We start from the raw sequence: 14,097 nt of genomic DNA, 5'->3' as shown, positions 1-14,097 counted from the left end.
TGCACAAGAAATGTCAGCCAGAAAGGGCTATCTTCTCCCCTCGCCAAAATACACCACAATAATGTCATGTTCAGACAGTCCGTCAGGAAATGCGTTTTTAGTGGATTCTCTGATCGGTGGCCGCACCGAGAGCGGCGGAAGTCACTATGCTGGGAGCGCGGTGTGCGTGCCTCATAGCGCCGCTACAGAAGTGCCTTACGGACTACACAACTATGGATACTTCCCAGGTATGGGGAAGCGCTGCGAGGTGGGTCCCCAAAACATGGTCTCCGCCTCTAGTGCGTACATGTCCAGCATGGAAATGTGGATGGACGCGCAGAGGTCATGTCGAATGGACCAGGAGCACCCGGTGGGTCCCCAGGTCGCACCCTGCTCGTTCCCGCAGAATATTAAGGAGGAGAGCACCTACTGCCTGTATGAGCAGCCGAAGTGCCCTAAAGCCTCAACCGCCGAAGATCTTACATATTCGAGGTTAACAGCAGCGGGCCTAGGCTCGAGTTCTTGTACAGTTACCGATGGTGGCGGCGGGGGCTCAGTGCCTGTGCCGGGCTACTTCCGCTTGTCTCAGACGCACGCACATTCTCATAAACTTTACAACACCAACAGCCCCCAGCCGAACCCTTCCCATTCTCATTTTGGCCTACACCCCATTGCTCCTGCTCGCTTCCACACACCACCAACTACTCCAGCCACGACGCAGGAAGGGAGGAACACCGAGGAGTCCGTGTCCTCGGGAAACGCCGACCTGCAGGCTCACGCTACACCGGGGACCGAGGAGGCACGCGAGTCCTCGGATGCAGAAGTCTCTTCAGCTGACGAGACGGAAGAGCATGCTAAAGAGAGACCAGCAAAGACAACTAAAGGTAATCACAGTTCAGAATAGGTGTGGTCCTATACTGTGGCTTTGTTTGCATGCAGTGCAGGTAGACTGAGGCTTTTTAATAATGGCACCTGTGTAGTTCTATTTTACTGGATAGACTTGCAATGCCAAGTCAAAACACGGGTATGGGAACGTTGCATTGACATATTATATTCTCTAAGTCTTTTGTCTCTAAGTTGTTGTAATATGAGTACGTTATGATGTATATGTGCATGATTACGCCCCGAAATAATATGCGTAAAACCGGAAAAAGTCAATTATTAAACAATACTAAAGTGTTATTTCAAATAAACAAAATAAAGGAATTATTGTAAAATAAAATATAATACATATTATCTACCTATACCTTAAGCCAGCATTTTTCTGAGCGCTGCGTAAAATGTTCTTAGGCCTACGTGTATTTGTGTAGGCCTTTGATATTTTCACAGTCTTTTTATTCTTTGACGACATATGCCACAAAACAAGATTTGTTTCACTGCACCATTGGTGTCAAATGTTCATGTGATATTTTCAAACTATTACTGACGTTTCAACTCTAAGTCAAGTCTGAGTCTAACAAAGCAGCCATAGTTTACGCATAAGACACACACACACAAACACACACGTTACTGTAACGTGTGTATAACACAACCGTAAACACTCCTAGATACATTACACACACACACACACACATACACACACACACACACACACACACACACACACACAGACACACACACACTATCCCATGTTCCAATGCGTAAAACCATGTATCTGCCATTTTCTGTAGGAGAAACAAAAAGTGAAAGCACGGCCAACTGGCTGACAGCAAAAAGCGGCCGGAAGAAACGCTGTCCATACACCAAGCATCAGACACTGGAGCTGGAGAAGGAGTTCCTCTTCAACATGTACCTGACCCGAGAGCGCCGCCTAGAGATCAGTAAAGGCGTCCACCTGACGGACAGACAAGTTAAAATCTGGTTCCAGAACCGCAGGATGAAACTGAAGAAAATGACGCGGGAAAATAGGATCCGGGAGCTCACCTCCAACTACGGATTTTCATGATGAACAAGGTGATCACATTGAAATAGAAGATCACTGGTGAAAGCAATGCCCCTCACCCTTCTCACCACTGTCCACACATTGACTCATTTCACTGTGGGGTTTATTTCCAGACACGCTTAAAGTTGATGTATCGTCCTCTGTGAGCCACTGAGAATAAGAAAAGGGGGGAAAAAAGTGAACGTTATGAGTTCAATTTGATTGTTTTCCGATGTTGTGTTTTTGTATTGTTGAACTGTTTCTGTCACTTCTGTCGTATGGTTGGATAGTGTTGTCAGTGGACTTAAATTAACGCAATTTAAAAAAAACATTGTGCCCTGAAAGGTGGCTTAAAATGACCACTTCTCTCCCCACCGCTGACAAATATAATATCTTTAAATTTACTCAAACAAATATCAATTTATTTTCTTTTAATTGGAATTGCATGATATAAAGTTATCATAATAAAAACAATTTCAAACCACTGGGATATAATGCCCATGTATCACCAAGGGTAGAATAATTCACCTTTGACCATTAGATGTAGTCTACCATAATATAGGCCTTTTCTATGTATGAGCTAAATGTATGAGTTGAATCTTTAATCATGTTGAGGACGTTTACACGAGACCGGTGTGCAAAGTGTAGTAGGAATGTTTTTATTGTATATTTCTGTGTACATATGACAGTGTTTTTGTGTAATGCTTAATAAATTATCAGCTAGCATTGAGGAGTATCTGCCTGTATGTTTGTACTATGGGATTATATTCAGTCAGTGTATTCTACAAAATTACAAAAATAGATTTGTTCAAATCCCAAATCCCAAATAATACGGGCTCCATTGCTGGAGACTCAACAGTTTTTTTTGGTGAACTGGCTAACAAATGTTCTGGAGGCTAATGTAATGGAGATCGGAAATAATTAAGATATTAGGCTATAAGCCGTCTTGCTGCATGCCCAGCCGGCTATTGTAGAGTTTTATGACTGCCTGCTATATGAGGTTTCTCCCTCTCCTCTAAGAGCAGCTTCAGTCGTGGGAGAGTCTTCCAGACGGAGAGGAGGCCCGGCTCTCAGCTAGAAATTCGAACTGTACAGATACACTGTGGATATGATACATTACCTTCTGCTTTAGTTTAGTTTTGGAATACTAGGATTAATATTTCGAGGATCGGGTAAGTCCATTTATCAATGTGAATGTGTCCTTTTGTGCCTTGTTGCACCGGCTTCGTGTGTACAAAACAGTTGTACTTTCTCAATACAGACGCATTTTGGACACTTGGTGACGGGACTGATGACCACGGTGCATTACGAATTGGCTGATTGTGTTTCACTTGAGGCCCGGATCGACTGTCGAGTGGTTTAGGTAGTTTCATGTTGTTGGGGTCCATTTCTAACTCTGCAACATGAAACTGTCTTAATTGCCGCAGTTCCACACATCAAAACCAAATGGGAAGCAAATCGGGGACATAAAGATGATGGGATTTGATGAAAATTGTGGAGATGTGTCTTGCAAGCATGTTCTAAAACTCCCTGGTTTATAAACCGAGGAAGGTTGATTGGCTATTGTGTAGGCTATATTCTTAACCTGTCTCCTGCAATGTTTTCTTTAGACTTTGCTACTTGTAATTCGTCGTTAAAATAAGCCCACGCGTGTGTGCTGAATCTAAACGTGATCAAAGCAGAGCTGCAGTATGCGTCGTGGACTTGGGATTAGGGTTAAACCGTGAGTGTTTTCCGTGAGTAGCAGTGACGCAGACACGCCAGACAAGGCCTCGGTTACGACCACTGCAGTGGAGGGGAAGGGGAAGGTGAATTGGACAACAGCGACCTCCGTGGGCAATGAGACCGGATGCTTCCGCTGCGCAATAGTGGCTCAGACAAAAGGAGGGGAAGGGCTTTATGGCGATATTTAGATCCGCCAGACAGGCTGTTATCTGCAGAGGCAAAAGAAGTGAATAGCCCCTGCGGTAAACTGGGTGAAAAAAACACCCTGATTTAGGTTTACAGCCTGAGAGCCATTGGCAAAGTGGCGTCTTTTCCTCCTCTGAAGGTGTTTGTCTATTCTAACTTTTAGTGCACAAATAGGAGGACAGCCGCTCCTTTGCCCCCTCGGCTTGTTTGATCTCTGCTGGCCAAATAAAGTGCAACTACCATTGAGGTGATAGCTTGCAACCAGAATGCACATTGTGGACAGCTTGCGCCCATTTCCTTTGCTTCTCTACCTACTAAATGCAAAAGTAAGACCTGAGTAGAGAGTATTCCTGCGCGTTGAATTGCCTGTGGCCTTGTGGGGTGTTGGCCAAGCCCTTCGTTTATTTGCTGGTGATAAATAAAAGCCGCAGCGTAATGTGTGCGAACTCAAGGTTGCTGTTTTGTAGACGTGATCTGCAATGTGGAGTTAGGTTTAGGATATTGTGGACGCTTATAAGCATTTAGTAAAAACAAATCTGCATTGCGATTCAGTTATTAATGCTTTCTGAAATATACATACATTCTCAGTATTTTATTATTGTGATACAATGTTTTTAGCTAAATGCATGTGCCAGTTGACATATGAATTTTCCACAAATACAAAGTTAATATGTATGCATTTATTTAATTATTTGTATGTTAACGCTTCTAGCGGGCGATGTCCTTATAATTAATTAATTAAATTGAATATGCGTGTTAGTATATTATAATCTCAATCTCTAGTACTCATATTTTAAATGTGCTCTTGTCTCCTGGTGTTCGCCACTGCTCGCACCATTTCGTTTTAAAAGGGGAAAACCACAAGCACCACATTACGCATATTCTTAGCTATATTTAGTGTAACGTTACACCGAGGCACTGGCTGCAAGCAGGCATTGCAGTTAATTTGTTGGTGGTGGTGATGATGGCGACGTAAAGGCCTATACAAGTGATAACGGCTGTGTGAATAATAAACGCTTGGGTTCAACTACGAGAAACTATGAGCCATTAATGGTATTTGTAAAATCTTCATTAAATATTTGGGTATCACAAGTTAATTCAGTCGGTCAAAACTACATTTTCACCACATTTATTCTGTTTCCCTTAGATATTTTAATTCATCGTATAATATATTTATATTTTGAAACCCAACTATTGTTTCAGATGTAATAATATGCAGTCATAAGCTATCCCGTAAATGTTATTTTTTATTTGATGCCAGTGGTTTTACACCGTTATTATAGCCAAACGAACACGTCAAACTGCTTGATTTTCTCTTTTGTTAATTTGATTGAAAATTTCTAAATAAAATCTTTCCCATTTTAAAGAAATAATGATGCTGATTGAGTTATTCTTCTGACTATGAGAAATGTACATAGATCTGCATTATCCTCGGTAAGACAGTAATGTGGATTATTAGATGTTAAAGCTGTAGCCATAACATATACGTGAAGTGGGCTATCAACTAAAAGCTAAATCACGAAATACGGTTATTGAAATATCAGCCCAGATACACATTATGCTTATATGTTTTAAACAGCACAGGTCGACAAACTATCTTTTTTAGAAATGTTAAACTGAAAATAACAGTTTTAGCCGCCTAATGTTAGACATTACCGCATATATTGTAGTGCGTCATTCTATACAATTGTTCAATGTGTGAAGCTGAAAAAAAAGGGAAGTATACGGACGTGTATGTCTGATACAGCCGAAAAAGAACAAATAAAGAAAAATTGAATTGTGGTTATTTGAGATCCATGCTTTGTTTCAGATTTGAGCTGCTAAGTTGCTTTAATATAGCGGTGGTTACAATGTGTTTTGGTGAACAGCAATGGCAGGGTGCTTACGTGTCCTATAAAGAACCTCGTAAAATAGGGCCTCCAAAAACACACTGCATCGTTTTGGATAACCAAATGTAATTTCATCAGCAGCAGTTGGCTAAGGTACTGTAAAACACCTTTTTCAATCAGTTATTCTATATTTCCGTCTTGTAGATCTAAATAATATCCTGATAATTCTTAGCTTTAAAACTAAAGGTTGTTATAGGAAAACGGGTGAGTATTTAATGACCAAAGAGATTGATTTATCCTTTATTGTTCAGCCTTTATGATCACGTGTGTCTGCTACCCAATGGCATGGCAGCCTGTCTCCCCATTACAAGCCCACTGTAGTTCTCTGTGGGGCCAAGTTGCTACTTGATTTCTCCACATTGTTATTTTGTGAGGCTGGGTTTACTGCGTGTGTATGTGTGTGTGGTGTGTGTGCACGTTTTACTTTTGCATGAATCTGCTGTATGGCTGCTTACATGTGAACGTATAATTTTTCTGCCATGTCGACATCCGGAACATTGACTAGTTACTACGTCGATTCCCTCATTTTGCCGGAGAGCGAGGAGCTCTCTGTGCCGAGATACCCCTCCGGTCCTGGGCTGCAGCACTCCAGGCAGCCCGCCTCGATTAGCGACCACAGCGAGCTCGGAACCTGCACCTTCCCGTCCAAACCTCCGGTATTCGGGCCATCGTGGAGTCACGTCCCTGCTCCGTTCCCAGGCACTGTTTCTTCTGTGTATCACCATTATGGGCATCCTCAAGGCCCGGTCGGTGCAGATTCAGATGGCCGCTATCAGTCATGGCTGCTGGAGCCGATGTCTGGTTCTCTGCCCATGGCCGGATTACCGACGACCCATCACTACGGAATCAAACCGGAGAGTCTTGCTACGCGAGCTGACGGCGCGCTGCCCGGCTCCCATACAGCGCTGCTGCTCTCTGATTACGCCAACGGGACGGTAGCGACGGCACCACCGGTGGAAAAGGACACACTGTCCGGCCAAGGAGGGGACACGAGCGGGGAAGGTGAAGAGAAACCGGGCATTGATCCAAGTAAGTCGCTGCAGACCCCTCTATGTTTATAGTCTATTTACATCGCATAAAGCGGTGACGACTGGGGTGCGTGATGGGGGTGCGCGTCTGAACAGATGCCATTCTGAACGTGCCATTTCCTTATGGGGACTGTTAATGGCCCAGCTCCCATTGTTATATTAGATAACCTTTTGCAGCTTAAAGTGAACGTGAGCTAGAAGAAATAGGGTTAGGTTTTATTTGGATGTAGCCATTTTCTTCTGATCAGAGGGGATATTTTTTTGGTCTGAGCCAAATTATGAGTGATGTTGTTTTTTTTTTGCATTTGGTCACCCCGGCACCGACCCCTCACACCAATGTCGCACCCCACTCTTTCCAGATAACCCAGTGGCCAACTGGCTCCACGCGAGTGCCACGAGAAAAAAGCGCTGTCCGTACACCAAGCACCAGATCCTGGAGCTGGAGAAAGAGTTCCTCTTTAACACCTACCTGACCAGGGACCGTAGGTACGAGGTGGCGAGGCAGTTAAACCTCACCGAGAGACAGGTTAAAATCTGGTTCCAGAACCGCAGGATGAAGATGAAGAAGTTTAATAAAGAAGGCGCACCGAAAGAGATTGACTGAACCGTAGATATACTATTTAGCGAGCTTTGTGTGTGGAAGCTCTTAACCCTGCTGGACCTTGTTTTTAAACTCATTGTCTTATTGTTCTGTATAACAGAAGCTGTTAGGCTTATTTGTCTTGTAAAAAAAAAGCATGTTGGGCTTCAGTTTGATGCGACTTTATATTGCACAATTTGAAGGGTGCACACTCGTTTTGTATTTGTTCTTTTCCCTTGTTGATTTTATTAATACCTCGTTAAAGTGTATTAGTTGGCCTGGTCCCTTTGCTTGTTTGTGTATGGATGTTTCTAGCTGTGTGTGCTCTTGTTTGTAGTTATATTTGTTGTCTATCTCAGAGTCCCCTGAATGTATAGTTTATCAAATGTATTAATTTAGCTGTTGTTTATCCCTTACTGCTAGAACTATGACTGATGACCATGAGTTTGAATCTAACGTTGGACCCGTATACCAGACCGATGGCATTTGGAAGTAGGTTCATAAACCTCATAAAACACTTGAAAATGCTAATACACTAAATTAAAACATGTAATAGAAGCTATATCACACGACACGATTGACTACCTAGGTCTTTCAACTACCTACAATAATATTATTTTTTTCGATTGCGGATTATAGATTTGCTTGCATTAGATGCTGAACTATGAATTTCAGGGAGTAACGTTTTCAAAGTACATAATGTTTGTTAGTGAGAGGGAAATAAATAAAACACTGTAGGCTATTGAATACCTCACGGTCTGCTGACCGTCTGACTTTTGGTTGGCAAATGTAATTTGTACTTTATTTATTAAATAAAACAAATTATAGGCCTGTCTGTGAATGTATGCACATTCTTATTACATTTTGGCCTGGCATCGAGATATTTTTATTCTTCTAAAATCTCAATTCGAGAATTATCGCTGCACAAAAAAGTATTTTTATGGTGTTTTTTGCACTGCAAAAAATATGAAGGTTACCGCCGTCAACTATATCAATATCCCCCCCCCCCCCCCCCCCCACACACACACACACACAAATACACAAAGGAAACATACTAAATATTTGGATAATTTAACAATTACGAATACAAAATTAGTGCAAATTAACAACATTTTACAGGTCTTTGTAAATATCTTCAAGCCTTTCAATGTGTAGAGAACACACACTCTCTCTCTCACCCACACACACACACACACACACACACACACACACACACACACACACTGGATTGGGGAAAGAGCTGCGTCTTGGCAGAGGATGTTGTTAGCTGTATGCAGCCATAAAAGACAATTACCGCTATAACCTTTTATGGGGTGCGAAGCGCTGCGAGGCGAGAGGACACAAAACCAAAAAAAAGACATCGAGGGCTTCAACAGCTGAAGCCCAAAATAATGCAGGCGATGTATTGCTGCTCAGCTCAGATATGACGAGGCCGCTCGGCCTAAAGCTCCATCATTAGCGCCATGTTTATAACCAAGAACGGAGTATTATGAAATATAACAGCACAAGGAATTTGGGATTTTAGACGCGACGTGACCTCAAATATTCTATCCCAAACTTTTTAGAGAAGAGCTCTAGCTTCAAGTCTCTGCATGTTGGTGTAAATATTTGGCACAAGGGCACAGAAAATACAGCAGTGCAAATCCAACATGAGCTAGCTGCAGAGCTGCTAAGTTTGAGATAGGCCTACGTAACGGCTCTGTCGGATACACCAGCTGTAGCTCTTATTAACGACTTCACATACACTGATTGTGGTAGTTAGAAGGTAAGTCGGACTTCAGTTGGAGTGCTGTTGTGACGCGTTAGGGGACGCAGATGGACCCAAACTTCAAAGACTCGGCCAGAGACAGTGCAATAAAACGCCTGGTCTGCTATACTGTCTGGCATTCCAGTTGTAATGGCTTTATGGCCGTCCAGACACAATTAGGCCGTTTCCAGAATGGCACCCATTTGTTTTTTCTTCTCTTTCTGTGGGACTGCGCCCTGGACAAAAGGCCGAGCGGAAATGATCAGCTTTATTGGACTTTCCCCGACGGGGACGCGCAGGACTCACGGTCATTTGGAGCGATCCTTTGTTTCTACCTGGGAACCTTCCGCCCTCTGCTCCTTTGCTGAGCCCATCCTAAAGGAAAAGGAGCAATAAAGTAAGCAGCTAGCTTCAAACGCAGTGGTTGGCCTATAGATGATGCTTTTTCTAAATACAACTGGACATGTCTGTTAAAACGCATCATCGCTCTGCTCAAAAAACAACGAGGAACATACATGTTGAGCTTCATTTGTTTTAGTTTTGTCTTGCACTAAATACCAGATTGCTGCAGAAAAAGAAAACGCCTGCGCACTGCTGTGTTCCCACCCTGCAGTTTTCACTAGCCACCAGAGGGTGGCGACACTGTTCCACAACATCACCCTGCCATTTTAGCACTCCTCAATGAACCTGCACTGGGGAACAAAATGTAGTAACATTTTTTAAGGGTCCAGCAAAAATAATTTCACACCTTTTTACAGTCTCAGTGCAGAAGCTGCTTCTCCAGCCTGCGGCTCAGCAGGGAAGAATGAAACAGTCAGCACTGTGTAGATTAGCCTACTGCGTTCACCCTCAGAAAGTCGCTCTGTTTAATGTTTTACTTTTTAGGATGTTTTTATAGGCTACCGCTTTATAGACGCAACTCATTTGTAACTTAGTTAACTTGAGTGATGGTAGGATTATTAAGAGTAACATAAAATATGAGCAGTTTCCTCTTTGCACGTATTACTTTATTTTTGAATTTCCTGAATAGAATATATATTTCCACTATAGGGTTTTCGATTTAAATTACAATACGCAAAACATAATCGGCTGCCACAAATATTGCAACGAGTTTAAGGTGTGTTATTTGTATTATTATTATTGTTTCTTTTATTGTAGTTCTGTTTTTGTCCAGTATAATTCTGACGATGTGTTCTTTTATCTTTGAGTTTTGTATTGTAGGCATGCTTTAATTAGTTAATTATTGGTCTTATGGACCATTTCAGTGACAATGTAATGCCAGTAAAACATCTCTGGAGGGTGGATTGATGATTATAATTGTATACTTAAAGTAACAATTGTTGTGACATATTCTCACCTCAAACATCCAGTGTCAGTGCACAAATTCAAAGCTATCATATTCCAACCTAGTAGAAAATATACAGTTTCTACACATCGTCGATTGTTTGCACTTATAGGTACATTTTAATCAAAATATTGTTATATTTCATCCGTACATTTTTTTAAACAGCCTAAGTATTTTGGTTAAACAAACCAACGAAATCACATTCTGTCGGAATAGTTACTTTACAATTATGACACAATTTTAGCCAAATATGTACTGTATATTAGTGTAGCCTATAAATGTGTGTAGATTATTTTTGTTATTATTAAGTAAGTGCTCTGTATACGAAGGTGTATGAAATAGAAAAATAAAGCTTTTTATTAAATTAGATGGTTTATATAGATGGTTATTTATAATGTTAGTAGATATATTATAAACAACATGACCTAATACAACCTAAATTTCCTCTAGAACACTGGGATTGTGAGAATGTATCTCGTATGTGTTTACATGTGTGTATGTAATCGTGTGTGAAGCGTTAATCCCACTCTGCAGTCCTGCGCCATAATGATATCCATGTCTGCTTGCTGATTGGGTGAGAGCTGCCAGGCCCGAGTCACGTGGGTGAGTTCTTTGGTCCAGAGTGAAAATGGGGTTTGGTGTAAATCTAGGGTGTATTGCTGTCATATATCACGCTACCTCGTAAAAACGACACTGAAGATTCTGGGCCAACAAATCAGAGCGAAAAAATATGAGTTCTTATTATGTGGATGGTCTTCTTAGCAAATATACGGCGGGTAGTTCTCTCTTCCCAAACGTAGAACGGGCGTCTTGCAGTATTGGACCCAGTGGAGAGGACTATGCCTCGGCTCGGACTGCTGCGGCCATTGCGTTCTCACCATCTCTGTCTGGAGTGTACAGCGTCAATAATGCAGTGTATCAGAGCCGTCCCGTGTTTACCTCGGGATATGGCCAGGGGCAGGACGCACATACACTGCACTGCAGCCTGTTCGACCAGAGCCGCCTGTTCACCGACAGCTGCTGCCATCCGGAGCCGGGACCCCTCACCTTGCCGCCGGACAAACAATACCGGATGTACCCCTGGATGAGAGCATCAGGTATGATACCGTCTCTTCTGTTCTACTTCAAAGCCCTCAGGTCAATGCTTTTACAAAACATTGGGATACTTACATTGGCCGTTAGTGGTTCAATTAATTTCGTGAAGCCATTGGTGTTGCATGGAAAGAATCGTAAAACTTTTATTGCGCAACTAATGAGTTCTGCAGCCATAAATTCATTTGGCCAGCGCTTCTGTGTGTTCAGTACGCAGAGACCTTGCCGCTGGGGGTTTTCTCTGCACTCCTATTACTCTTACAGCCTCTTCTCCCCTTTGTGGTTGTAAAAAGACCTGTCTGTTGTGTAAATCAGTTCTCTTGCACTCTGCAGCTCCTTTCTAATTGGGTCGCACTGCAGAGGCTCTGGTATTTTCTGAAACTCGCTCGTACACATTGCTGGATCAATATGCACCAGCGTTGTCGGCTACATAAAGAAGTCAAGTGGATTTAGAATGCAAGCAGTTTGAAACATTGGCATTTGTTATAATTTTGAGGGAGAAGGTGTTGGTTGGTGCTGTAATCGAGTTACTTATAGCTCCTCTGGTGCGCAGAGCGTCACTGGCATTTAATTGGAAAGGCATGCATTGTATGAAAGGATGGGCCAAACATCCCAGCAGGACTGCTATAAATAGATGCAGAGAAGTTTACAAAAACAGTATTTCCCTTGTACTGATATGACTGTGAGGAGTGTGTTCTGCGAGGGAGGGTGTCGATGATGTAAAAAAAATATGAGCTGGCTAGAATAGACGTGATGATGGTTTTATCATTTTTATTGTCAGTATACATTTCAATACCATATAATTGATGGTTTATGCTGTATAACTTTTTTAAATACAGTTTGCAATAGCTCATCTTATCTTACACAGATCCAAATCGAAAGCGAGGGCGGCAGACCTACTCCCGGTACCAGACCCTGGAGCTGGAGAAGGAGTTCCACTTCAACCGGTACCTGACCCGCAGGAGGAGGATCGAGATAGCCCATGTTCTCTGCCTCACGGAGAGACAGATCAAAATCTGGTTTCAGAATCGCAGGATGAAGTGGAAAAAAGACCACAAGGAGGAATCCACGTCGATCCCCGGGGAAAAGGACGGTGATAACCAGGCGGTTTTAGAGACCAGAGAGCACGAAGCGGGAGACACCCGGAGCTCTGGTTTGGAGTCAGAAACAGCTGCAAAGTAACGAAAGACACGGACAGAGCATTTAATGAAAAACACTATTTAGTAGGGATTAGGGATACATCTCAAATGTTTCTCACATACAATTCATGCACTAAGAGCTTTATAGGCGGATTAATTGGATGACAACTGAAGGCAATTATGTAATAAGCATTTAACAGTAGGCTGTAGGTCTGTATAAACCCAAAACACATTCAAAGGCTCTGCAAGAAAGAGCAATATTAACTAAAGGCCTACCTATCCAAACTATATTTTTATATATACGACGTGTAATTTAACCTGATCGTACTACTGAGGCAACATTCCTTAACAAAAGACTACCTAATATTTACGTGCTAATATTAAGCGCTGACACAAGGAATTCAACGTATGTTGAAATTGACGTAAAATATTCTATTCTACCTATTCGAGTGATTCTTCTCAACAGACGGTTGTATTTCTAAAGGGAACAAATACACCATTCTGCTGAAATGTGCCTTTGGCTGATTGAAAGTGAATATTTTGTTAAATGCCTCCAACTGTGATTTAGATGCTTCGTTTGATTTCAGTTAGTGTATTATTGTTTTTTTAATATAACTGCGTATCACTTGGAATGTTTATATGCCTGTTTTCGCTACTTATTTACCCCTCTATACATCCCAGGATTAACAGAAATATTGTTTAGTTTCGGATGATCTCATGTAACCTACCTCGTCAACTTGCTTATTTTGCTACAAACAGAATCCTTACGTGTGCTGTAGTCTTAGCCGTGTACTGTAAAACTCCCTCGCCTATTCTATTTAGAGAAAAAAAGTAGCCTCAAAATGTCAGACGTGTTTGTTAATGCCAACAAGAAACGCATGTTATTTATTTAAACAGCATTTCATTTTAGTATGAAGTTAATAGTTTTTGTCGGTGTAAAATTAATAGGCTATTGTAATCTAATTTGGGCAAATACTGTGATATATTTAGGTTAAGTGGCCACGTTTTCAATGTGAAGTATCAGTAACATGTGAACAAATAAATAACCTCTGGGAATGTCTCAAATCTGTAAATGAAAATATAATGGAATAAAATAGCTTTTACTTGTCTATTTGTTTGTATGTAATATTTGCGAAGTTGTAACGACAACCACAGTTCAAATATCAGGCGCGGGCTGAGTAATAACATGTCCAAGTCACTAAGTGCTGTTGAATGTGACCAATATTAGGTTGCATGTAAGGAAACATGTTGCAGTTATGTTATGAGTGTTAGGTAAACACTTAAGTTCGGGAATGTGAACTATGAGGATGCGAGATGGGGCAGGCTGCAGATGAAGGGAAATTACTGTTGAACTCTGCATTCCCTCTGTCCTCGGTAAGATGGCGCCTGACGGTGACCTGCCCCCTTCCTTCTCTGCCTCTCCCCCTCCCTTTTCTCCCCATCTCTCCCTCCAGCGCTGGGTCATA

At 42.0% G+C, this 14,097-nt stretch overlaps 3 protein-coding genes across 3 annotated transcripts; all 3 read left to right on the top strand.

Annotated features, from left to right (window-relative positions):
* LOC306708706 (homeobox protein Hox-A10-like) lies at positions 1 to 2,547 on the top strand. Its single transcript, XM_079176623.1, has 2 exons — positions 1 to 863; positions 1,650 to 2,547. Exons 1-2 carry the CDS (start codon positions 11 to 13, stop codon positions 1,922 to 1,924), a joined length of 1,128 nt encoding a protein of 375 aa, XP_079032749.1. The 5' UTR covers positions 1 to 10; the 3' UTR covers positions 1,925 to 2,547.
* Positions 2,548 to 6,165: 3,618 nt separating this feature from the next.
* On the top strand, positions 6,166 to 8,242 carry hoxa9a (homeobox A9a). The gene is made up of 2 exons (XM_079176750.1): positions 6,166 to 6,729; positions 7,088 to 8,242. Exons 1-2 carry the CDS (start codon positions 6,180 to 6,182, stop codon positions 7,330 to 7,332), a joined length of 795 nt encoding a protein of 264 aa, XP_079032876.1. The 5' UTR covers positions 6,166 to 6,179; the 3' UTR covers positions 7,333 to 8,242.
* A 117-nt stretch (positions 8,243 to 8,359) lies between these two features.
* On the top strand, positions 8,360 to 13,679 carry LOC306708043 (homeobox protein Hox-A7-like). The gene is made up of 2 exons (XM_079175729.1): positions 8,360 to 11,497; positions 12,361 to 13,679. Exons 1-2 carry the CDS (start codon positions 11,131 to 11,133, stop codon positions 12,672 to 12,674), a joined length of 681 nt encoding a protein of 226 aa, XP_079031855.1. The 5' UTR covers positions 8,360 to 11,130; the 3' UTR covers positions 12,675 to 13,679.
* Positions 13,680 to 14,097: the final 418 nt, after the last annotated feature.

This window comes from Pholis gunnellus, assembly GCF_910591455.1.
Source record: "Pholis gunnellus genome assembly, chromosome: 16".
Taxonomy (NCBI): domain Eukaryota; kingdom Metazoa; phylum Chordata; class Actinopteri; order Perciformes; family Pholidae; genus Pholis; species Pholis gunnellus.
This window is presented reverse-complemented; position numbering and strand designations above follow the sequence as displayed.

Bases quoted from the DNA above. Each gene is read 5' to 3' on its own strand.
- hoxa9a (XM_079176750.1), top strand. From the start codon at position 6,180: ATGTCGACATCCGGAACATTGACTAGTTACTACGTCGATTCCCTCATT. The intron at 6,730-7,087 runs GTAAGTCGCTGC...CACTCTTTCCAG, and splicing joins GAAACCGGGCATTGATCCAA to ATAACCCAGTGGCCAACTGG.
- LOC306708043 (XM_079175729.1), top strand. From the start codon at position 11,131: ATGAGTTCTTATTATGTGGATGGTCTTCTTAGCAAATATACGGCGGGT. The intron at 11,498-12,360 runs GTATGATACCGT...TATCTTACACAG, and splicing joins CCCCTGGATGAGAGCATCAG to ATCCAAATCGAAAGCGAGGG.
- LOC306708706 (XM_079176623.1), top strand. From the start codon at position 11: ATGTCAGCCAGAAAGGGCTATCTTCTCCCCTCGCCAAAATACACCACA. The intron at 864-1,649 runs GTAATCACAGTT...CATTTTCTGTAG, and splicing joins ACCAGCAAAGACAACTAAAG to GAGAAACAAAAAGTGAAAGC.